The following is a 27,638-nucleotide window of genomic DNA, read 5'->3' as shown; positions in this document are numbered from 1 at the left end:
ACATTAAGCACGTATTTCAACATCCATAAAATTCGCCATTTTTCAGTACATTCTAAATGTTTTTTTTTTCAAAGCTGAAAGCGATCTATCGTAAAAATAGCAGTAAACGGATATCAAAAATCTAAACATGTTTATTCCTGATATGCAGCATAAAATAGCAGCACTTATAAAAGGGGAGCTTCCTGTTTTGTTTGTTCTAGAAAAAGGAATAGTTTAGAAGGTTTTCGTATCAGCTCAACAGACGATAGGGATATGCAAATTTTGGATTTATATTCTAAAAGATTTATTTTGATAAAGTTATTGGAGATGTAAAGAGGATTTTATCACAGCACAGTTCGCTTAATAACAAATTTGTATAACAAAAGCTCTATTTATGTGTGTCTTCTTTTTTTTTCAAACACCGAGTTTGTAATGAATTTCATAAAGGCATGCAAAATAGAAAGTTTCAGTAGAAATAAATTTTAATAAAAGATGGGAAAATATTCATGACTTATATTTGAATAACTGACGAAACAGATGCCTCTCATTTGAGGTCTGATATTTTGAAAATATGTGATAAAGATTTTCCAAGAAAATTAAAAGCAATTTTTCAAAATTTCATGCATGAATTCATGTGTATACAAAATATTTCCTGATTTTATATTTAATATCATTCATGTATTCAAAATTGAGAATAGTGAAGAGCTGAAATGTTTTTGCTTACTATTGAAAAAGTATAAGAAAATTCTGTGTTTATACTGAGGGGATTTTTATTATCGACTATGTCAACCTTCATCTATCAAAAGGTACTTCAAGAGGGAATCAAGTTTGTTTGCCTTATATGCTAGTGAATTGGTATTTAATGTTTATAGTGGTAGTTACGCCACAATACCTTCGTAAAAAAAGTGGGATGAAAACTGGCAGAATGCGGTAAAATTTACCTTATTTCTGTCTTTATGGAAACATCAAAAAGATTAGTTATTTTTACCGAAGAGTTTTTCTAATGATTTTGGTATAGTTAACAAAAAATATGGTTTAATAATATGTTTTAAAATTTAGTAAATGTGGTAAAATTTGGACATTTTATTATCATACCTTCGCATAATATAGAAACCATTTATTCGTATGAATTTACTTTTCAGTTTCGTACTTTTTACGAAACGCGTGGTAATACGAACTATAATTTTAAAAATCAGAATTTCCGTTAAACTATTACCGTGCTAGCAAAAAAAAAAAAAAAAAAAAAAAAAAAAAAAAACTACCAAATGAATGGTTTAAATACCGTATATTTTGGGTTTTATTAACAAAATTATGTTTTTTTTTGTTATTACCAGAAATATTCTTACCATACACTGTATGGTAAGAATATTTCTGGTAATAACAAATTATTCTGAAAAAACTATCTTACTGTATGGCATACAGTAAGATAGTTTTTTCAGAATAATTTTCTCCTTGTGATAACTAATTCGCTATGAACAGCACATACTTTATACGTACTGTTTACCTAATTCTGAACAATGATAGTCCTGTTTGAAAAAAGAATCTATCACTAATTGTGAGGAATAATTTTTTGATTTGAAACATTAACATTTATTAACATTTGTCTTAAGATAGAATATGCAGAAAGCTACTTCTTTGCAAATTGTTCTACACCGACAGAACTCGAGTGTTAAAAAGTTCGAAATCTAAGATTTGCAGATTTTTTTTTGTATAAAATAACGTATGAAACGTTTATTACAAGTTAGTATACCTGGCGTCTCAAAATTATTGAATCGAAATGATTGACCCAATGATTTGAAAAAATGTTATAAAAAATGCGACAAAAATTTATGGTTTGTCGTATTCTGATTGTGGATCCAGAGATTTATTCTAACCAGCAAAAAAAAAAAATAAATAAATAATAATTACTAAGTCACAGTCGCTTCCGACTAAAAAAAATTCGAGCACAGTGCTTCCTGCTGAATATCAAACCACTCCAATGGAAACATTTGCAGCGAAATCTGTTAATTTTGTTCACTGGTTGGTGCTACAAGTTTTGATCATTGGTGAAGGGTGAGCAGGGACTAATATTTTAGAGAGTTTTTATCGGTGAGCATTGCGAGTATCATCTATTTGCAAACTTAGTAACTAATGAGGAAGCTTGATGAAAATAGTTAAAACTTTTCCATCGCAGCAGATATATAATTTTTTAAATCAGTTTTATATACAGCTCTTATTGGTTGCCAGTAACACCTGTTGATTAGCTTTGAACTTATTTCATAACAGGATGAAAAAATTATGCCTTTTATAAAATTTTTTTCAATTGTTTTCGTTTTTTTAAATCATTGACAATTTCACGGGCTTTTTAGAGCTAACAGACAGTAAAGATTTAGTAGTTAATGCAATTTCTGGCCAATGTCTCAATTTTGTTTTCCCATTTTAAGGGTAAAGGTAAAAGTTCATTTCATTTGTAAAAATAGAGTACTGTAAGGCATTTATAAAGTTAGAGAGGAAACAAAATATTGAATATAATAGGCGATATATAAAAGGAAAATATTGCAACAACATTAAACAGGAATAAATTCTATTAAGATTTAAAATTTCCCTTCACTAAAATAAATTTCTAAATAAATTTCCCAAAATAAAAAAGTTTTTTTGCCTTAAATATCGTGATTTTCATGCAATTCATTGAATAAAAAAATCAAACGGTTATAGCAGAAGAAAATTTGCACAATTATTTTACAAAATTAAGAAAAAAAATAAGATTTAAATTTTTTGAATTTGTATAAATATTGAAATTGTTACAAAATTAAAAAACCTAATAAATTATACCAAGTACATGCGAATAAGATTACAATTAATTAAAAAAAATATGCTGCAAGGGAAGAAAACAAGTGCATAATTTATAATTGAAATTTTACGAATTCGTATAATTATTGAACTCGCCACAAAATAAAGAAATAAAGTACATACGAATAAGATTCCAATTCATTAAAACATTTAAAAAAGATACTACATAGGAAGAAAACACGGTAATAATTTGTAATTTAAATTTTACGAATTCCAATAAGCATTAAAATTGTTATAAAACAAAAAAAGAAGAAGAAAAAAAAATTATTCTGAGTACATACGAACAAAATTGAAATTTATTGAAAAATAAAAATAAATTCTTCATTGGAAGAAAATGGTACAATTTTTTTACAAATTAGAAATAAAAGAATAATTTACAATTAAATTTTGTACGAATTCGTATGTATTTCATAATCTTAAAACATGAAAATAAATATTGCTTTAAATTTCAATGGATGGTTAAATTTTTTTAATATATGAATAAATTAAAATAGATAGAATGAAAACCCTAAAAATGCTCTTATATGCAAGATTTAAATTTGAAGGAAAATTCATGTCTATAACTCATACAAACTTTATAAAGCAAACCAGAAGTAACTAAATATACAGCAAAACTTTAAAATGAAAAGAATAACTTTTTTTCTCTTTATTCAGGAAAATAAAATGTTCCTCCAAAAATTCTAGCGTCAGAAAAGGCAGGCGAAATATGTGCATATGTTTCGACTTTTTCCTGCCTTTTTCTTCGATGGAGGATATATTTGTTATTCACGATCCGTAATATTTTACAAGTTTTGGTCCTTTCACTTTTGATTTACATATCTATTTTTTCGATGCCTTCTATTTTGAAACTTGAAAATATGCGAGAAATGACACATTTTGAAGCTCCTTATATATTTGCAGCGCTTTAAATCTTTTATTATTGCATTTTAGCTCGAAAATTTGGGTTTCTTAAAAGATAAAAGGAAAAAAAGAAGAGATTTCGCTCCCAGGTCATTTTTAGCGGGGAAATGTATGTTCGAATTTATGCCTGGAATAATATTTTATTCGAAATATGTTATTAACGATGAAGGATAGTATTAATCTAATCATGTGTTATAAATTTTAGGACCTAAAGAAATATTGTTAAAGCATAAATCTTTGGGGTAAGTGTATTTTTGTCACATATTTTATGCTAGGATGGAATGAAGTAAATAATTTTTTTTTATTCTGAGCAAACTATTCTTGTTCTTTCGATATTTTCGATATTTTATCTAAAATGAAATAGGTTTCTTCTTTGGGTGTTTTCTCGAAAATTTAAATTAAGGTTTTGAATGATTTAAAAAAAAAACTTTCTAATAATAAAAATAAATAAATTCGAAGCAATGGAATCACATAGCTATTATTATTATTATTAATTTAAATGCATCGAAAGAAAATTTTAAGAGAACAGTGAACAGCAAAATCATTCAAAACGTCTACTATTTAATCATTTTATTTTTGGATTTTTCTTGAAAAATACATTAGTTAATCAGTTTTTACAAATTTAAAGTGCTTAAAAAATGAAGTAAATTCTTCAATAGTTCAGTTTGAGTTGAAGTGGCTCAGAGAATAGAGCACTCGTCTCTCAATGAGGTAACCCAGGTTCGAATCCCAGGAATAGCAGGTCGATACGAAATCTGCTCCCGCTAGCACCAATCACAGTGTTGACGTAAAATAATTTTAGTGGTAGATGGCTCATGGGTTAGAATTTCCTTGTTATTGAACTAACCAATGGAAGTTTTCGTGGTTTCTCTTTTCAAGTAATGCAAATGAGGGTTACAGTTCCATAAAAAGTCATTCATGAAGGATAATTAGTCTTCTGGTTAGGGTTCAAAGTTCAATAGCCACAGAGTTGAATACTGATAGTCGAAACTTAAAATTGGTTCGGTTATTCAACGCAAGTTTTAGATTAACATTAAATAAAACACTTCAGTCAACAAGCATAAGCCAAAAAAGGCTATCATGTGATTAATTATATAAGTTTGTGATACGTTATAATTTAAATAATTGTCATCACATTCATGCGAACAATAGTTCTGTTTACATAATTATAAACCCTTTTATAATTATAAATCCAGTTTATCTTTTAACCTACAGTACTTTTGATTAACTGGAGTTAAAGCAAATAGTTCTTCATTCCAAATCCAGCAAAATTTTCTTCCACTGTAATTGTAATTCGACACCACCATCCTGGTTTCGAAACAGTAGAAAGTGCTTCACTATAGTGTAGACACGATCATAAGTTTACTTATTAAACATTATAAACGCTCTTATTTCCGTTGCTTTTATTTTATTTCTCAATGCCTAAGCCTGATAAATAAAATCATTTTAATTTTGAATTCAGAAATTGAAATCGTAAAGAATTAGAGGGTGAACATAATACTTTGTGGTAAGTAAAACGTTTTCGATTCAGAATTATGGATAAAGGGTAAATACTGTTGTACTTTAAAAAATGGGAAGCTCTGAGAGGAAAAAATAGGTAATTAAAATTTAAAATCAGATATAGCATATCATCGTAATTTTTTTTAAAGAAATGTTAATAGATTCATTAAACAAACAACGAGTAATTTTTAGTCCAAAAGCTTCTAAATCCTACAGTTACACAAGAAATAATTTGAAAATCAAACGTGTAAAAGTTCTAAAATAATCAGTCTAATAATTCTGAAGAAAAAATAATTCTAATCTGAGAAAAAAAAATTTCATTACGTAGGCGTTTGATACTAGTAATTTAATAAAACTTTAATGCTTGTCAGAAACTTGAATATCGAAAAATAATTAATCAAAGTCATCCCCGTGTATTGCTTTTTGAATTTTGAAAACTTTTCTTAAGTTTCTTCGTGAAAAAAATTAGAACTCTTAATATTTAGATGGAAATTTATTTTTTTTTAAAAAGAAATTTTACATCAATTCCTAATTACACTTAAGAACTACTAAAAAGTAACGAAACACGGAAACATAAAAAATAAAAATAAATTTATGTTAAAGAAAGCACGTTATATTTGCAGATATTTCATTTAAATGAATTGACTAAATGAAAATATAATATCTTAAATTTCTTGCAAATGCGACGAAATCAAAATTTGAAAGATTCGCGCTTTAAACGAGAAAAACAACAATGAAGAAAGGAGAGAAATTTCGACCCATATAAACTGCGCCAAGAATAATTAGCATTTTACTCCTTTTTTTCTTTCTTTGCTACTTTTTTTTTTTTGCCCACGCATGCAACTATGTTCGTCAAATAATTAGAAACAAAAATAGTGTGAGTTTACCACAAACTGATGAAGTCAAAAGAAATAACTGAGATATTATTATGAAGATTAATTAATAATCCTTAAATTCAAAGAATTAAACTCTGTTGGTTCTGAATTTTAATTGGGAGCGGATAATTAGATGTCATTGGGTATCCGCAAGTTAGGTCATCATAGATAAACCGTGGTATTTGTTGATTCAGAGGCCAATCAGGTTCAACATACACGCCTGACGTCGCTTACAGGTATCCAATTAAATCTGATTTAAATCACGTGGTTAGACATAATTCACTTCACTTCTTTTGTAGCAGTAAGTACCTAATTGCATTGGCAAAAGCAAAATTCAAAATAAGCGTATTTTTATTTTAAAGAAGTGGAATTTCGTTTATTCTGGTTGTATATTCTAGAACTCAAAGAATTCGTTTGAAGAATTTACGCAGAAACCATATTTATCTAAGCAATAAGAGAAATGTAAAGTGATACATTTTTAAGAGAATTGTCCAATTGGTTTCCAAACATAGTTTTAAACTATCCTATTTTAATAACAACATTCCGAGAGGTATGCATAAAACTTCGTTACAAATTGCATAATATTTATGTTTAGTAACATCTAATCTCTCTCCTACTTAATATTTTAATCTTATTTTGACGTCAAACGAGAGTTTATATAAAATGAAGACTTCGAGAAAGATAAATATGTATTTCTACGGCAAATAAATAATTACTTTTTAAAACTAAAAAGCAATAAAGTTATTTGCAAATAAAGAACCTAAAATTGCAACAGTTTCCGAATAAATTAGAATTTCAAAAAAAAAAAAAAAAAAAAAAAAAAAAAAACTCGAGTTAAATTCATAAACAAAAAATGCTTCTTTCATTACGTCGAACTTCAAGCCTGTAGTTGCGAAACAAAATGTAATTAAGTTGATCACTCAAAACAGAGGCGATGCTTATGATTTTTCAATACATAGAAAATGTCTCTTATTATTATGTACTTTAAATACTAGGGTATCAAGGCTGTTTTTTTTTTTGTATCTCTTTTTATATTTTGGAATATATCTTCTTCCTTTCCGATTCTAAATCGGAAATTTCTCGACTTCCAACTCGACAGACTCAAACAGTTATCTTTCTAAATTCTCCAGAGAGATGATGATGCCGAAGCTTAAAATGACATTTACGTCGAGGCTCTATCTTTTCGAGGTAGGTCCCCTGTCTTCTCCGTCATTTAAAAAAAAGATCCGTGGTCAAGAAGCCTTCGCCATATTTACCCTGAATTGCAAGGAGACGCGGAGTCATGTTTACCATGCTTTCTGAGAGAAACTCCAGGAGATAAAAAAAAAAAGCCCATCTTCCAGAGGAATGGCTTAGAAGAGGGAGAAGTAATGGACATAAAAGTAAATGTTGCCTCAGGACCTGACAATAACGCATTTTTTTATTTAAATATTTTAGGAGGCAAAAGGGGATTTTGCTGTGAGGATGTTTTTTCCTTCCAGGGCTGTTTGCAAATACAGTTCTCCTCGCATTAAAAAGCAAATATATGGGAAATATATGAATACCTTTATATGGAGAAGGATGACAATTTGGGGTTGAGTAGTCGTAATATGTTCACACAACGAAAGGGTATAGGCACAATTTAATAATGCATGCGTGTATTATGTGCGTAGCTATTTTTCTAATTTATTTTCTTTTATGTAATACGCGATAAGAAATTTATTTTACTGATATCAATATCACGGTGATGTTTTTGACTATTTATTATCTTGTAGCAGTTTGTATTATGAATTTCAATTGTTTTCAGATCCATTAAGAGTTGCAATTTGGTTTTTTTATGCGGTAGTGTGTATGTTTAAAATATTAGACATCAGAATAGTTTGATTTTGAAGACAATTGAAGTGATTGTTTGAATCTAAATAGAATTTAGAATTAGTTTTTTTCCCATAAGGAACTATTTTATTTTCTATTATATTGTTTCGGTGCAAATATTGTACAACTTGACAACAACCAATGATTGTTTAGGAACAATGATTGCTTAAATATCTTTAAAACCAATGATTGTTAAGTTCAATGATAAGTTAAGGATTGAATGTATGAATAGTTGGTGATAGAAACAAGAAGAGATTCGAGCATTTTTGAAAGAACTTTATGTCTTTTATGAAAACCTTTAAACTTTTGACGCAGAATGTTTACTAAATATATTTTCATACTTTTTAATTACTTTGCATTAATTTAGGTCAAAATAAGTGAAAAAATATTACATTTAGTATTTTAATATTTTATGGTTATGAAACACAGGTGTCTTTTTTCAGTGTTGAAGGCAAAATCTTTCAAAAACGTTTGACTTCCTAAAATTAATTTTTCAAATTTGCATTTTTCTGTTATAAGAGAAACAGTCATTAAACGTTGAATTTTCTTTAATTTTCAAAATCAATTATTGATAAATTTTTAAATATGAACAAAAATATTTTTTTTTTCAAAATACTTTTTTTGATTTAATATTTTAGCACAAATATAATTCCGATAATGTAACAGATTTTCTCAGTAAGTATTATTCTGCTTTTTATAATTTACCAAAATACGTTTTTACTTGTGATTAGAACATCAGAAAAAAGATATAAAAGGGAAACCGGTTTCGCATCTGCGTCTAAGAGTTAAGAGCAACATCTCTGGTTTTAAGTTGAATTTTAATATCCATTTTCTCAAGTTTAATTTTCTTTTTCGACTCTTGATTAAGGGTATCATTGTGCAAATTTTTTTTTAAAAAATTTAGAAAGTAAATAATTTGTTTAACTTTGGGCTAAGTAGAACTTCTTCTAATTTCCACCCCCAATACTTTAAGAAAGAATATTGCGATTATTAGTTTTAGATATTACACAATTGTATGCACCTAAATTTTAAAAATTTACTTCTATTTTTGTTTAAAGTAATTTGAATGAAGTTATAAAACTGTTTATACTTAAACCAGATTATAATAAACATATTTTCTTTAAATACAGAAAGAACCAACCGAAAAAAGCATAATAATAAATAAGATTTTTAAAAATACTGAATGTTGAACTGTATTGATATAATTTTGTTAAAGAAAAACGTTAATAGATTGAAATACCTCAAGCTGTATTTTATTGACAATGACTGGGCGTCGACCTTGTATAAAAATGTATAGTCAAAATTATGAGAATATGGTAAAATGTACCGTGTTTCTGGTTCTATGGGAACTTCAAAAAGCTCGTTAATTTGCGATTCGGTAGTGATTTTGGTAAAATTAAATATGCTTCTATAATATGTGATAATGTTTGGTAAATGTGGTAAAAATAGGTAATTTTATCATGAAACCTCATTATATCCTTTATCATTAGAGAATAGCATAAAAACTTTTTATTAGGTTAAATTTAATCTTCAGTTTTGTATGTTTTACTAAATATGTAGTAATAAGAGTTATAACTTTGATAACCATAATTTCCCCGTAAACAGTTACCATATGAACGGAAATACTGCCGAATGAATGGTTTATTCTACCAGAAATGTCATTGTCATATTACACGGTAATTTTAATATAATTTTTTCATGTAGTATAAAAAATGCAAATTTTAAATACATCTGCGAAAATTAAATAAGGGCGGTTAAGAATATATTTAATTTTTTCCTTTCCATCTATAATCCTTTGACGGTTGAGTTCGGTCACGAGAAGAAGAAAGAGGCTATTTTGTAATTTGGGGCATTAAATAATCAGTAACATGATTTAACAAAAAAAAAAAAAAAAAAAAGAGTTACAGTAAAATTGTATCTTCCTAATGAAAAAAAAGCTGAAAATAATTTCGGAACAAACTTTAAATGCTAGAAAATAAAATAATTAAAAAACTTTTAAAAAAACACAAGATTTAAGAAAAACATTATCCATATAGTTATTAGATATTTTGAAATTTGCATTTTTTTATTACATTTAATTGCATATAATTACATTTCATAAATACCTTACAAATTCGTCATAAATATTTACAATTTTTAAACGCGACTAAAAATAACTTTGTTATTTTACTTTAAAATCTTTTCATTCTTTTAGTCCATTAGAATTTAATTTTACACTTGAAAAACTTTTCGCATTATAAACCACACAGGATTAAATGAGTTTTCATAGACAGTATCAGCTCTAGGCAATTCTTTTTCTTCTATTCATCGTTAATAGGCAATTTGTATGCATCACTCTTTACCTATTATTCAGCGATAAATTAAATTTATAAATAGCGATCGTTAAAGTTTATTTAAATTAGTTCAGTTATCGTATCACTGACTTATTTGCATATAGAAAAAGATTTTTTCTAAAAAAGCTGGAATTCAATCGTTTTACAGAATTTTATCAAGCAAATAAAATTTAGCAAATACTATTATTTCAAATGGAATTACTGCCTTAGGAAAACTAATTTAAATAAATTATTCTGAATTATTTAGTAATTATTGAGAAAATTACGATTTTAGTTGAATAGAAATATAATGGCTTTCAATAATAAATTCAAGATCTTGACAAATATGAGAATTTAAATTATGTTTTCTAAATCATAGGATCGAATAGCTACAAGCGAAATTCAAGAATTGTATATTTCCTTAATTAAGCAAATGTCGCAATATTTCAGCTCATTTCTACATGTTGCAATATTTATTTGCTAACGTATCTAAGAGCGTATTGAGTATTAATATTTCTTAACGTAATTATAATAGGAAGTTAAAATTAATGAATATAATTAGCCAAGAAAATAAATTCTATTTATGAGATATTGTTTCACAAATAATTACCCTTTGTGATCAATGTATTGTAGATATTTTATGTTTTTTCTGATTTATCATCGAATTTCAGAATAACAAAGAAATTTATCTTAAATTAATACCCAGAGAGAAATAAGTGATGTGATTACTGGTTTCTTATAATCTTGAAATACAAACAAATTAAATATGAAACGAAAAACCTTTATTACCTTCAATAAATTAACTTAATTTCCTTTAATCTGATTCTCTTTAATTAATATCCTACTTAGTTATTTCTTTCTTAATTTTCTTTCTCTACAGTTTCTATAAAGATGTGTAGTTTTAAGAAGAATTTATTTTCAATGCTGTCTGAGCTGTAATGTTAATTAAAACTGTGCTTGTGTCATACAAATGTGCGGTAAAAATAAATGTAACTAAGATTAATAATATTGTAAAAGTGTTTAAAATAATGTAAAATAAAGTATGCGGCAAAATTATGGCAGCAATTGTAGTTTAAAGTTTCACGGAAACGACATAAAATATAAGTATTTTTAGGGAATACATATTAAAAATGACGCAAAATAAATATTTTTTGAGATAAATGTCATTATTTAATTTTGTAATTTTTTTTCCTCAAATTTATAGTGTTATTTCAAAAAAGACTTTTAATTGGTATTTCGATCATTAGAATTTTTAATAATATTAAATCTTGCGAATTCCACTTAATTTTATTTTCAATACAATTACTAAATAATCTTCATTAATCTAATTGTTTCTCACTATTTTTCAGAAATATAACTCTCAAATTTGACGATTTTAGTAATCCAAAAGCTGCAATTCCTTATAATTGACTATCGTTTCGTCAAAAAAAATTTTTGATACTATAAATAATAATTTTGAGACTATTCTCAAAAATAAAACTATGACATTTGATGATTTAGCAATCCTTGAGCTACATTTCGTTAACTTAGGGAATTTCTTCGTCACAAAATCACGTTGTTTGTGACGAAATGGGAACTCTCACATAATAAATAACGAAACTGTTTCATCAACTTATCGTAGTGCATTTTGGGAGATAGTTAACTAGAAGGACGAAACTAAGATGAAGACTAGATGATTGAAAATAAAGAACCGAAATAAGTCGATCAGTCTGAAAGTCAAGCAGGTGATCTCCTCCTATCAGGAAGATTCCGGGTTGGAATCCCGCTTAGAACATGGGTCAAACATATCTCTCTGTTATATTTCTCTATCTGTTATATATATGACATTCTATTCTCTTTATCATTAAAGTAACATTAACTTAGCTTTATAATGCCCACGATAAAGTGATTATTAGAAATTACTCTTGACGAAATTCGTTTCTTCGAAGAAGTGAGGAAATTTATTTTGTCACTTTGACGAAAAGCTCGCTCGAAACATATACCAAGAAACAGTTTTGTTAAAATCGAAATTGAGTATCCATTTTTTACAGTGATATTGTTAAAATTTGTAATTTTTTAAATTTAAAATTTGTAATTAATGAAATTTATAGCATTATTCTAAAATATATTATTTTTATTTTTTGCGTGTTTTTATCATTTATCATCTTAATAATGCTAAGCCTTTTGTGAATTCTACTAAAATTTCTTTTACAATACACGTGCTAAATAACCTTCACTAATCTAATTGCTTCTCTCTGTCTCTCTCTCAAAAAAAGAACTCTGATATTTAACGATTTAGTAATCCAAAGGCTGTATTTCTTTATTTTTGACGATCATTTTGCCACAAGATCACGTTTTTTTCTGACGATATGCTCGTATATGATACTCTGATTAAAATGCTTCGTCAATTTTACGTTTCAATTTCTTTCGAACGATTTTTATTTGATTAAAAACTTTCTTTGTAAATTAGATGGCACTGGGGTTAAAGAGATGGCTCGTTTCCCAGATTTGAATCTTGATGATGAGTGATAAATTATTACGTATAACTCAGTTTATTTCGGGTTGCATTTCCTAAGCAATTTGTGATTCGATGCATAACGTAAGAACTATGATTTCTGATAAATCCTCGAAAAAAGTGAAGGCAATAATTTCCTTAATTTAAATAAATGCCTTTCCTTCATTTAAATTTAAATAAATGTTCATTCAAAGCATTTTCTAGAAAATGATTTTGTCAAAAATGTACAGTATCCATTCTAAATATATGTCACATCTTATATACAAATATCAAATAAAGTAACAACATATTTTTAAAAAAAAAATTCGTTACTTATTTATAAAATTTAGAACTATGGCTAATTTGAGAAGCTGTTCACTCGAAGAATTTCCCGAAAAATGTTACAGTATCTATTCTAAATATATATCATATCTTGTATACAAATATTAAATAAGGAAACAACATATTTTTTTACAGAAATTTGGTTCTTTTTCTTATAAAATGTAGAGCTATGGTTAATTTGACAAACTGCTCACTCGAAGCATTATTCAAAAAAGAAAAAAAATGGTTTCGTCAAAAACGTGTAAAGTATTCATTCGAAATATATATCATATCTTACAAATAAATATCAAATAAATGAGCAACATATTTATTAAAGAATTTTCGTTCTCATTTCTATAAAATCTAGAACTCTGGCTAATTTGACAAACTTTTCACTCGAAGCATTTTCCACAAAATGGTTTCGTTAAAAACGTACAGTATTCATTTGAAATATATATCACATCTTACATACAAATATCAAGAAAGGAACAACATATTTTTAAAAAAATGTTCTTTCTTTTTCTTACAAACTTTCATTGCATTAATTAGAATTGAAGAGGAATTCAATTTCAATGAGTTGCAAAAGAAAGAATGAAAAAAAGAAAGGAGACAAGATTAAAATAGTCCCAATGTTTTTTTTTCTAAAATTAATTACTTAAGGAATAATCATAGTAACTCTAGATTTCATGGGAAATCAAATTTAGAAATAAAGTTTATTTCATCAGTTTGAAGATAAAAGAAAATCAATGAGAGCAATAAGATGAATTCAGGGAAAAAATTAAACTGTTTTATTACAATAGTAACATTTAGATTAATATGAGGGACAGGAAGAATTTTCGAGCTACTTTTTCTCAGAAACTGTATCGCACTTAACGAATTTATTAGAAATTAATTTAGCTAAATAATCAGTTACTGTTTATTTTAAAGAGCCACCTTTTCTCGGAAACTGTATCGCACTTAACGAATTTATTAGAAATTAATTTAGCTAAATAATCAGTTACTGTTTATTTTCTAAAAGGTTAAACAAACAATTCCAGGTATAAAACTACCGTTTGATAATCATACATGTCTTTCGAAGAAAAAGTGTATAAATGACGATTCTAAAAGTAAATAGTTATATGTACCTTATAAGTTTAGAATTTTTTCTTCGAAAAGGAAATAAATACTTACTCCTTCAGGGTTGTATTTCGACAAGGGATTATTTTCTTCTTTGAATTCCTTGAGGACATCTGATAATTTCTTCGAGGAATCTGAAATTTATAAATCTAACTTTAAGGACAAAATATAAAGACACTAAAGACATAAAAAATATCCGACTAAACATTCTATTGAAAAATTATTTAAAACTATCAAAATGAATTTGATTTTGCTGATCTGCGTGCAGATTAAGTTAAAGTTGAAGAACAGAACAGAAATAAAGGATCGAAAGAATTTCATTCCTCTTCACCGATCCACTAAGATCTATCACTTAATTATTAGATATAGTAAATAATGTGTGTAACGGTTTTTAAATATAGTTTGTTTAATTATATTCAAAAACATTGTCCATAATTACTTAGCCATTTGTTTGATTGCGACATAACCTATGAAATACTCGTAAAAGGCCATTGTTTGCGATCAGGATCAGTTGCGCCATACACATCTAGACTACAGGGTCGGAACTTCCCATTTGAATTTCTGAAGAAATTCCTTAAGTACTTTGTGGTATGGCATTGTCACGTAACGTGATGATTCCACTTACTTAGAAAACTTACTAGCAAATTTGATTTAATTGCCTTTCTGAACTTTGATAACATTTACGATAATCATTGACTCTACTTTCAGGAAGCTAAAAAGAACTGAACAATTGATCTGACTGTTGAATGTTGTTTTCAGAAACATAATCATTGAACCGACAGTTGCTCGATTATCATCCTTTCATTATTGCTTGCGCATCTTTTTGTAACGCTAACGTCAAGTCAATCGCCATTTTTGTTAGATAACATGTTTGTGCTTAATGGCCTTTGTCTCTTTCTTTATTTTCGGTAGTAAACAGATCTACAATATATATATTTAAAGTTAGAACTACTGAAATAAAAAAAATAAATCATTGATTTAATGGCATATGCCTCCTTATTTATTGACTGTACCAAATATGTATATCTAAAAAGAGAAGGCTTAAAATCATTGTTTGTGAACTGGATGTACCGCATCGGGTTTTTTTTTCAGCATTTGCTTAACATATCTATAGTTTAATGGCATTTGCCTTTTCATTTTTTTACTGTACCAAAAGGATCTAAAAAGCGAAGGTTTAAAGTCATTGATTGCGTATCTTATGTATCGGGTTGGATGTTTGTTAGCATATCATTGGTTAAATAGCATCTTCTAATTATTTATTGACTGTACCAAATAGATTAAAAAAGTGTAGGCTTATATTGATTGTTTGTATATTGGATGTATGTGATCGGTTTTATTTTTAGTATTTTCTGAACATATCGTTGGTTTAATGACATCTGCCTCAGTATTTATTACTGTACTGACTGTACCAAATAGATTTAAAAAGTGTAGTTTTAAAGTCACTGTTTGCGCATCGGATGTAGCGGATCCGGTGCTATTTAGCATTCACTTAACATATCATTGGTTAAATGGCATCTGCCTAAGTATTTATTACTGGACTGACTGTACTAAATAGATCTAAAAAGTGAAAGTTTGAAACCATTGATTGCGTATCCTATGTATCGTGTTGGATGTTTCTTTTATCATATTATTGGTTTAACGGCAATTGCCTAATTATTTATTTACTGTACTGTAATTATGTATTACTGAACTGACTGTACCAAATAGATCTAAAAAGTGCAGGTTTAAAGTAATTCTTTGAGTACTGGATGAATCGGATAGGGTGGTTCTTAGCATCTGCTTAACATATCATTGGGTTAATAGCATCTGCCTAAGTATTTATTACTGGACTGACTGTACTAAATAGATCTAAAAAGTGAAGGTTTGAAATCATTGACGCGTATCTTATGTATCGTGTTGGATGTTTCTTTTATCATATTATTGGTTTAACGGCAATTGCCTAATTATTTATTTACTGTACTGTAATTATGTATTATTGTACTGACTGTATCAAATAGATCTAAAAAGTGCAGGTCTAAAGTAATTCCTTGCGTACTGGATGTATCGGAATGGGTGATTCTTAGCATCTGCTTAACATATCATTGGGTTAATGGCATCTGCCTAAGTATTTATTACTGGACTGACTGTACTAAATAGATCTAAAAAATGAAGGTTTGAAATCATTGATTGTGTATCTTATGTATCGTGCTGGATGTTTCTTTTATAATATTATTGGTTTAACGGCAATTGCCTAATTATTTATTTACTGTACTGTAATTATGTATTACTGAACTGACTGTACCAAATAGATCTAAAAAGTGTAGGTTTAAAGACATTGTTTACGTATAAGATATATCGGGTCAAGTGTTTTTTAGCTTTTGCTTAACATATCATTGATTTAATGACATCTGTCTAATTATATATTGATTGTACCAAATAGATCTAAAAAGTGTATTTTTATAGGCTTTGTTTTCGTATCGGATGTATTGGATTGGAAGATTTTTAGCATTTGCTTTACATATCATTCGCTTAATGGCATCTGCTTTATTATTTATTAACTGTACTAAATAGATTTACAAAGTGTACGTATAAAGTTAGAGATAGAACTAAAATTATATAGAATCGGATGCTTTTTAACACTTGCGTAACTCATAATTGATTTATTATTATCTGTTTTATTATTTATTGACTGTTCCAAACAAATCTACACTGAGAAAAAATATTGTCAAAACTGCCAGAATATGGCAAAGTTTACAGTGTTCCTGGCTCAATAGGAACACCAAAAACCTCTGTAAGTTTTACCTTAGTTTTTGAAAAATTAAATAAGGTTTTATAATATGTTTATGATAAAGTTTGTAAATGGGGTAAAAATGTGATAATTTTAGCATGAAACCTTAGAGCATCGCAGATGAACCATTTATTTGGTTAAATTTACTTGTCAGTTTTGTTTTTTTGCTAAGTGTGTAGTAATAAGAACTTTAATTTTGAAAACCATAATTTTCGGTAAAACTGCTACCATATGAAAAGAATAAAGTAAGATCTTGTGCAGTCTGCAGAAGTAGATAGAGTGGCGCTTAAGAATTGCTTCTTAAAATAATATTTCTTTTATTTCCTTTGTCTTAGTATTTCTAGAGTGCATCCAAACAGATCGATATATTGTCTTCTAGTGCTTTTAAAATTATAGTTTCGCGTAGTCTTAGTAACTGATGGAGTGCTTTATAATTTTTTCGAATTCCACCATCAACTTGAAGCAATGATTTATGTTAAAAAAGATTCACAAAATATCGCAACTTCTAATGTGATATATATATATATATATATATATATAAGTAAGTTCAAAATGAAGAATAAAACAAAGAAAAATTATAGACATATGAAAAAAAGGGGGTGGGAAATAATAAGTAAAAAAATAACAAACAACATTTTATTAAAAAAAAAAAAAAAATGAAATGTTAATTAAGAAACCGGAAAATTTTTTTTTCTTTTTATTTCATTTTATTATCTGTTTTTACATGTTATTTTTACTTTTTATGATCTATTTTTTTGTAGTTATTTTATAAAAATTTTTTTTGAGTGCTCCTCACACTATTGTATTAATATATTTTGCTTTGGCTTTATTGATACAATATCAGAAAGCACTCTGTTTTGCGGATATAATCGTGTCGGCTGAAGAAAAGATTATATCTTTTTTTTCCGGTTTTTTTTAATTAAAATTTAATTTTTTTTTTTTTTTTTTTTTTTAAATAAAATGATGTTTGTTATTTTTTTACTTATTATTTCCCACCCCCTTTTTTTCATATGTCTATAATTTTTCTTTGTTTTATTCTTCATTTTGAACTTATTTAATGAGTGCTGTTTACTTGCAGCTTAAGCGCAATAAATGAAACTTATTTCTTAACTTTCTTAGTGTTTTCTTGCATTTATTTATTATATATATATATATATATATATATATATATATATATATATATATATATATATATATATATATATATATATATATATATATATATATATATATATATATATATATATATATATATATATATATATATATATATATATATATATATATATATATATATATATATATATATATATATATATATATATATATATATATATATATATATATAAATATATATATATATATATATATATATATATATATATATATATATATATATATATATATATATATATATATATATATATATATATATATATATATCCTTGCTACGTACCTAATCTTGCCAGAATCTATTGTTCAAAGAAGAACATTTCTAGTTAAAATTATTCTTGTTATGGATGATCTGAATTTACTTTTGTCCTGTCCAACATTCTCGACATCTCTGCTGTTCTAATTATGCTCGACACGATTAATACGGCTTCAAAAGACTTCTAGATCTGTTAGAATACATTTCTGATTTATAAGATTTTAAGAATATTTGTAGTATATAAAATATTTGTGCCATCTTTAAATCTAATCGTTATTTTTTAGTTTATATTTTAATAGGAATAGTAAAATTCTTCTGCTAAGCATATTTTTCACAGTGCTAATTTTAAATAAAAAAAAGTTGAGCTTCAAACTTAAAATTTTGACTTTAATCAAAACTTTGATTGATTGGCAAAATAAGCATCGTGCTTTACATATTGGTACAATTTATATGGAATATTATGAAAACAAAACAGTTCAGAATTTCTATGGTATAAACCTTAACAATTCACTTGAATATAATTCATTCACAGAAATCACATCAAAAAATTAAAATATTGTTAAGCATAACCTTTTATCAACAATAAGTCATGAAAATCAATGACTGTAAAGGACCAAATGCCATTACAAAAGAATTAGTTAAAAAAAAAAAAGAAAAAAGAAAATATATATATATATATATATATATATATATATATATATATATATATATATATATATATATATATATATATATATATATATATATATATATATATATATATATATATATGAAGAATATGATATTATATATGATATATATCATTTAATATATATACATGATATATTCAAAATGAAGAATAAAACAAAGAAAAATTAAAGACATATGAAAAACAAGAAGAAAAAAAAGAATGATAAGTAAAAAAATAAAAAACAAGTTTCAAAAAAAAAAAAAGGATTAAATTTTATTTAAAAAACCGGAACTTTCTTCGTGTTTTCTTCTATTTATTTATTTATTATATATATTTATATATGTATATGCAAATTCTAAATATAGATTTCGTATCCTCACAGAGCGAAAATAAAGTTATATTAATAACGTATATAAAATAGAAATATTATTGATACAATAATTATTCGAAATATCATGTGTTTCTATGTATAAAATAAAATATTACGAAAAAAAATCGGAAAAAGTAAAGATATTTTTCACAGTAAATATTTTCCCTTCACTGATAGATATATCTGGTTAAGTCCTTACATAGTAACTATACCATTTGAGGTAAAAACCCTTTCTAAAATCAGTCTTTTCGCTCATATAGTACCATCCAGCAATAAAATACGACACAGTTCTAAGAATAGAAATTTTATATCAAGACTGCGAAGAAATAAAGTTATCTTTAGCCAATACAGATTTACATAAGATAGTGATTCATACGAAATTATTCATATGTTCCTATGTTTTAACGAATAATTTAAATAACTAGTAAAGGTATTATCCATAGTCATCAATTCACCATTTCAATATACATACACGGTAACAATCATGTACGGTAACATCAAAATATACAAGCTAAAATCGATTCCCAAATCAATTTTATTGCTCAAATAGTACCACCCAGCAATAAGACACGTCACAATTCTAAGAATAGAAATTTTATGTCACCAGGGGAAAATAAAGTTATATTTAGCCAACATCGATTCATATAAGATAGTAATTCATACGAAATCCCACATGTTCCCAAGTTTCAACATCTAACCCACGTAAGAAAAAAGTTAAAGAAAGAAGTAAAAGTATTCCCTGTAGTTGCCAGAAGATGAAGGAGATCTGTCAAAAAACAACTATGGGCGTGATATCAGGAAATGCATTCAATTGGATATCATTTCCGATATTCTACAGCGTTTGGAGCAGGCAGCGGAAATGGATCTTAAGTCGGAAACGATGAACCGAGGATTTTCAATCGCTTTTCATCCGAATGAAGAGATGCAGAAGTGAAGGAAAAATGTGTTCTGGGCAAGCTATAAAGTACACAAGGGGTCATGCTGTCATTTCAGAAAAGTTTTTGTCAGGATTAGATTTCATTTTTAAAATGAATAGTTATATTTTATTTAGATTAGATCCTTAAACATATGCAACACTCGCTTAGTTGACTTTTTAGATGACGATAGTTTATATAAACCCAGTTCAATTATGTTAACTTTATTTATGTTTTTTGCAACCCTCTAACGAGTGAATTTGTATTTTGACCCACATTTTTTCCCTACATGATAAAACCAGTTTACCCATAGACTGAGAAAAAATGGCTAAAAATATATTTCCAAAAAATACAGTGTGTTCCCCACCCTTAAATTCACATTTTCAGAATCCTTGTAAAAATGAAGTAAAAAAGTAAACACGTTAGATGCCGTAAATAAATAAAATTGCTAAGCAAAGGAAATACAAAAATACCTTCCAAATACCAAATTTTACAAAATTTGCCAAATTTTATCACATCTTATAAAACTATATATATTTTTAAATTACAAAAGGCCTTCGGTGAAAGTAACTGAGCTTTTTGTTGCTTCCATTCTGCCAGAAACACGGTAAATTTTTCAATATTCTGGCCGTACTACTTTTCTCAGTGTTAACTTAAAATAAAATTTTAATGTTTATATTAAGCTTTAAATACATTTAACTTTCTAATAAATTAAAACTATCAAAACAAACTCCAGAAAAGAAATGTGAAAGAAAAGAATTCGAGAGGTAAAAACACTATGAGCGTTAGATTCGGGTTAAAATATAATAACAGCAGTTTTTTTGTTGAGGTTTCTGAAAAAAGAAGAAAAAAAACCTTTCCTTCTTATAAAAATCCATTTTCAGGAAAAAAGATAACCTACTTGACATAACCTACTTCAAACATTATATAATATTTATAACAGTGGTGGATTTCTAAAATGCATAAGAATTTTACTGAAATAACATTTTTCTGGTCCATTATATAATATCTATTTTATTATATATGACAATATGGTAGATAAATGAATAACTTGCATCGCGTTTAGGGATTGACATTAGATTACATTCAACTACACAGAAAAAAATTCAACCCCTGCGTATTCTAATATTTTAAACTTTTAGAAAATTCCGATTTAATGAAGACATCAATTTTACAACATTCTTGTTATAATGCGTTTTAATCTAATACTTTCTTACCATTTATTTTAGGGATTATGACTATTAAAGCTCAACTCCGCAACTTTTCAATTTCGAACTCAAACCAGACGACAAGGCAGCTTCTGGGCATTAGGGCTAACTAGTTGCCGTGGAGGACTTTTAGATGGAACCGGCATTTGCGTTAACCGGAGAGAGTTGTTGCTGTTAATTTACGTCGCACTAGAGCTGCACAATGGGCTATTGGCGACGGTCTGGGAAACATCCCGGAGGATGATCCGAAGACATGCCATCGCAATTTTGATCCTCTGCGGAGGGGATAGCACCCCCGCTTCGGTAGCCCGACGACCTGCGTGCGAAGTCGAACACTTTACGGCAGCACAGTTTAACGAGAACCCATACCGCACACCCTCGGTCCCTACGCAGACTGATCCAAGTGTACCCGGAGGGAGAAACTACGAATTCCTTTCATGGTTAGCGCGACGGCCAGGGAATATCAGCCCCTGATCCGATGAGAATATTTTACGTCAGCACTGCAATCTGTGCGAGAAAGAAGCAGAATTCATATTGATGGACCATCGCTGGTCTCCTCATTGGAAGGCGAGTGCTCTATCCGAACAATTGTATCTCTGTTATTCTTAATTAATTTTATAAATGGTATCAAACTTAACTGATAGGTGGATAATTTAGAAGTACGCATTTTGAATTGAACTCAAAGAAAAAACTTAACAACCGCATACTGGTTCAAAGTATCTTCTAAAAATGTAAAAAGTTCACATTTTTAGTCAGAGTCGTGGTGGCTCAGTGGATAGAACACTCGCCTCCCAATGAGGCGACCCGGGTTCGAATCCAAGCGATGGCTGGTTGGTATGAATCGCGCCGACAATAGTGCTAATATCCTCAATGGTAGTCGGATCCTGGGTTAGAGTCCCCTTGAAGTCAGGTTGAATGTGGGAGATTTTCATGGTTTTCCTCTCCATGTAACGCAAATGCATGTTATTTTCATCAAAAGGTCCATCATAAAGGCAAATTTCTCCCAATATTTCATCCAGGAGTTTCCTTGTCGTCTGGATTAAGTTCAAAATTACAAGGATACGAGGTTAGACATTGGTAGTCGTGAATTCAGAATTGTATCGGATGTTCAACGAAGGTTATTAAATAAAAGAAAAAAAAACTTTTAGTGAAAAAGTGAATTTGTAAATCAATCGAAGTTTCCGATCGAGGCAATATACTTTCTAAAACTTTCATTTTTAAACCGACTGAACTGTTTTTGCTTTAGCTTTTGATTCGTCATCGTTTATTGAGCAGAATCCCTAAAGATAAATGTTCTAAAAGTGGAAATAGCGGTAAAGTTATTCGAGAAAGAAAAAAAAAACACTGATGGTTTTACTCAGAAAAAAAGAAAAGCTTTAATATATTTTACAGCCGTTTTTCTTTATTAAATTCATTAGTGGAATTTCTTAAGACATTTGTTTTAATTAAAATAATTCATCAAGAAAACAGTTCTCTTTTTTCAAATAAAGTTTTTCTGCAATTCATTAAACCGTTTCGAGAAAAAAAGTTATAAATAATCTGAATGAAGTAACACATTAATTTAATTAATTCATTAGATTAATTGTGTAGTAAATAAGATTGTTTAATTTATTTAATTCTAAAAACAGAACCCACGAACCCACTTTTTCACCCACGATTAAACATTAAAAAATACATATAACGTCGTTAAAATAGTTCTAAAAGTATTTAAAAGAGGGATTCTCTTTCTTTTTAAAATTAATAAAAGTGTTAGCTTCATTTAAAAAATTAATAGAAAGTATTGTTTAAATATAAATGAAATAACTTGAGATAAAAATGTAAATTAATTGATATTTCATTTCGTATATCCACAAAATAAATGATCAATAAAATATCATCAATGTTTAAAACAAAATGGTTTAGAAACTAAGAATCACAACTCTGTTCTATATGTGATATAACTATAAGTAAAAGAATTATTCTAAACAAAACATAACGTATATCTTTTTAATTTTTATAAAAGCCAATATTTTCTTTTTTATCTTAAATGATAATTATTTAATAAATTGGATCAAACTATTACATACATATGAAAGTTTTTACGTTTTATTCGTAGGACTTAATATATTTTTTCAAATCGGGAAATACTGGAGGAGTTAAAAAAATGAAACATTAATAATATGAACAATTGGAAATAATTATTTTTTTCTTCAATCGTGTTTAATAAATTGGATCAAACTATCACAAGCACATGACATTTTTTACGTTTTATTCCAAACACTTAAAATATATTTTCAAATTGAGAAGTACTGGAGGAGTTAAAAAAATAAAACATTAATAATATGAACAATTGGAAATAAATTTATTTTGTTTAATCATATTTACTATCTATTTTTTAATTTTGCATACAATGATATTGCGTAGGAATTAAGGTAGGTCTGTTAAAAGCAGTAGCACAAACTACACACAGTGAAAAAACATTCTGGTAAAATTACCACACTGTGTGGTAGAAACATTTCTGGTGAAAAAAACATAATTCTAGTACTGAAATCAAAATACACTTTTTTCTAAACCATTCATGTAGTAACTTTTTCTGTAATATTTACGGTAATAATTAACCGGGAATTCTGGTTTACAAAATTAATTTTGTCACACATTAAAAATAAAATATAAAACTGAAAAGTAAATTTTACCGAATAAATGGTTTTTATATCTTTCTCTGAGCTATCATTATGAAATTACCAAATCTTATCACATATTATAAACTATATTTTAATGTTAATCTTACCAAAATTATTATCAAAGCCATTCGGTAAAAATTACCAAGCTTTCTTGTGTTTCTTCAGAGCTAGAAACACGGTGAATTTTACCCTATTCTGGTAAGTTTGAAAGTGCCCTTTTTATTCTCAGTGTACATATTTTGAACGAGATATGCTTTAAATAAAAACTTGACGTATCTAAAGAAATATGTTTCGAATTACGTATGTAAGCAGAAGCGTTTTGTATGAATTGAACATATTCATTCATAGGTTTGAATATTACAATGTATATAAGTAAATTAATTTGGATAGTTAAACACTGATACACGTTATTTTAAGTAATAATTTGATTTCATTAGCATAATCCGCGTAAGCCAATAATCTCAAAAAGCGAATGTACCAAATGTTTAACTAAGTATTGATCAAAGCAATTTGCTTATAATATTGTCAACTGTGTGTTATACAATTTCAGGTTTCATCAAAGGTCAATAACGTATAAGAATAATAGCACGATCATGCTTCATCTAAATTATGTTTGTAATTAGCTCATTTGCATATTCAATAAGCGAGCCACTCCAAAATCTAGTTATTGAATTTAAATTTTCCCAGGATATTTATTATCTTTTCAAACAGTAAAACACATTTACCCTACCTAATGCTTTATGCATGGAAGCATTTCTTAATGGGTTGGATTTAAAAATATTTATTTGGATTTAAGCATTAATTATTTTTATAAAGAGTTTACTTTCTTTTTAAGCATGATTGAATAGTTTAAACAGTCTGAAGCGTTTCCAACCCGTAAAGGATATAAAATATTTGTGCGAGAAGTCATTTTCTCATTTTTTCTTAAAAAGTAGAAAAAAATATTTCCCAGATATGGGAATTTTAATATTTAAATCCTTTACAATTGGGTACTTCAAGAAGAAGAAGACCCCCCATACCCACAGGTGACTTAAGACGTCAGCGCCAGCTTTATCTGCAAAATGGGTTATAAAAGTTGAGCTAAGTTTATCGACATAAGTTAGAATGTTAATTAACGTTAAGTTAATTAAATACAGAATCATATAGAATATCGAATGAGTTGAAACATAATTCTTTCTTGTCTACTTTTTTTACTTAATTTAGATTTATTAGTTGTTTATGTATTTTATCGTAACCGTGATATATTTTTATTTCGGGTATCTGGCAACTTCGATGCATAATTAGTTTGTTTATGTTAAACATGGCTTCGTGTCTGTTTTTGTGTTAAGTCTATGCGTAAATATAAAGTGAAAGAATTGAAATCTTTGAGAAAGAATCTTTGTGAAGGATTATAGAATGTATCACTTGAGAGAATTGATACTTGACGGTCTTGGCTTGCTCGAAATAAAAAGGAGAGAGAAGTTGATAACGTACAGAAATGTTACGTTTCAACAACCAATCAGGATTGAGATACCCATACTAAGTCATTTGCAGGTATACAATTGAATTCTCAAGAAAGTATTCTCAACAACGTCTCTTTATTTTCATGAAGTCAAGAATAGTGTGAATGTTATATAATATAAAATAAAGTTGAAAAAGATAATTTTCATGAGACTTGAAAAGAAAATAAGTAGAAAATGCTTTTAATTTAAAAAAAAAAATTATAAGTCTGAGTAAGTAAGGTGGAGGAAAAAACTTTACTAGCGTATTGTACAGTGCTTTCCGTCATATAACCAAAATCTCGAAAAATCTTATCTAACATACGTCTAATCTTGCTAAATATTAATCAACAAATAGTTCAAATCTTGGTAAATCGTATTCAACACGTCATCTAAATCTTAGTGAATCTTATCAACAATATGCTTTAAATTATGGGAAATAATGTGTAATATATAATCTTTAATTGCAATCTTGTAAATTTATTTACCAACATATTCAAAGATTTAAATCTTGTGAAAAACTGCACAACATCTAATATTTTAGGAAAACTTATCCTACATATATAAAAGTAAAAAGAAATAGATCAAATGATATTTGTATTGTGATTCGAATTTTTTTAAAGTAGTTGGGAAATGGATACAATATCCCCCCCCCCCAAAAAAAAAGTGCGGAAAGAAAATTATTGGGTCAATTTGCATATAATACTTCTTATATGTAACAAAAAAAAACACACACACTTTTTCACTTTCAGTTTTCAACAACAATAAAAGAAGAAAAATTATTTTAGTACAAGAATTCTTTTGTCTCTTTACACAAACAGTGTACATGGCTTTGACAAGACTAACAAGTTGACTTAAAACTTTAAAAAAAAGTAATAAAAAAGAGACACTCTTTTTGTTCTGAGTCTTGTCTGGTTAAAGAATATAGTAATTAGGACTGAAAAAAACTAGGCAAGGAAAAAAAAGTGTGATTCGAGTTTGATACAATACGACCAGTACATAATGGACAAAAAAACTTTAGTGACATGTTTTTTTTTTATTTTGAAAAATACATATATTTATAATTTTTAATTGAAAATGTTTCTCTCAGATTAAAATTACAATCCATGATTATAATAATTTTCGATAATCACTCTTTTTTTAAGATTCAGTAATAATATATTTTTATTATATTCACTTAATGTGCAACGGGTTCAAAAACTCATTTTTATGCATTAATTAAAATTTAATAAGCTGTTCTGGCAAAAGAAAAACATTAATAAAGATTTTAATGCCCTCATTAAAGACGAAAAAGGCTCTCCTTCTGCACATAAATTCTCCATAAATCCTCCCTTTTTATTCATAAGGTATGTTACTTTTGAAGAGAGTGATTTTAGTTTTATTCAACTAATTAGGTGCTCTTTGAGAAGAAACTAAGGTCACTATAGAATTTCACATCTGTATTTTACTTTTTTTTGGGTTCATTGGAGAAAGAATTTTATAGTAGTGGTTAAGAAAAACTATACTTTTTGTAGTTAACTACTTTAAAAAAAAACGAAAAAGTGATTTTCTAACTTTTTTTGAACCGTGATCATCACTTCACTACTTTTCTGAGTTTCATGTTGCTGGAGAACTTAATTTACACCCATGTTCAAAATTGTTTTGAATATTAAATCAACTTATTTAAACATGATGAAACGTTAAGAAATATTAATTCATGTTTGCACGAACCAGTTTGTTATTCTGAACAAAATTTTTTTTTAAAGATTTGTTCCAATTTCTTACACCTGTTACGGTAGCGTATATTTATTTTAAGAAAGCTATGGAATTTTCAAATACTTGCGATTTTGTTAAGCGTTTAATGCTTTTTTTTATTTCCTCTAAAAAATGAAGGACATCAAAATTTGAGAGAAAATATGTTTTATGACGTATATACCGTTGAAAATAGTTATCAGGAATCGCTACAAACTACTGTTTTTTACATAACCCTACTAGCTATACTCCTTT

At 27.4% G+C, this 27,638-nt stretch overlaps 1 protein-coding gene across 8 annotated transcripts in view; it reads right to left on the bottom strand.

Annotated features, from left to right (window-relative positions):
- The window catches only part of Dgk (diacyl glycerol kinase 1), a 464,938-nt gene that overhangs the window by 190,729 nt on the left and 246,571 nt on the right, over nt 1–27,638 (bottom strand). For all 8 annotated transcript variants that reach the window (XM_087159924.1, XM_087159926.1, XM_087159928.1 and 5 more), the window contains exon 5: nt 14,211–14,290. In XM_087159924.1, the coding sequence (XP_087016050.1) occupies nt 14,211–14,290 (80 nt within the window). The remainder of the gene's footprint in view (nt 1–14,210; nt 14,291–27,638) is intronic.

This window comes from Parasteatoda tepidariorum, chromosome 3 (genome assembly GCF_982258835.1).
Source record: "Parasteatoda tepidariorum strain Cologne lab strain chromosome 3, Ptep-v5.0, whole genome shotgun sequence".
NCBI classification, from domain to species: domain Eukaryota; kingdom Metazoa; phylum Arthropoda; class Arachnida; order Araneae; family Theridiidae; genus Parasteatoda; species Parasteatoda tepidariorum.
This window is presented reverse-complemented; position numbering and strand designations above follow the sequence as displayed.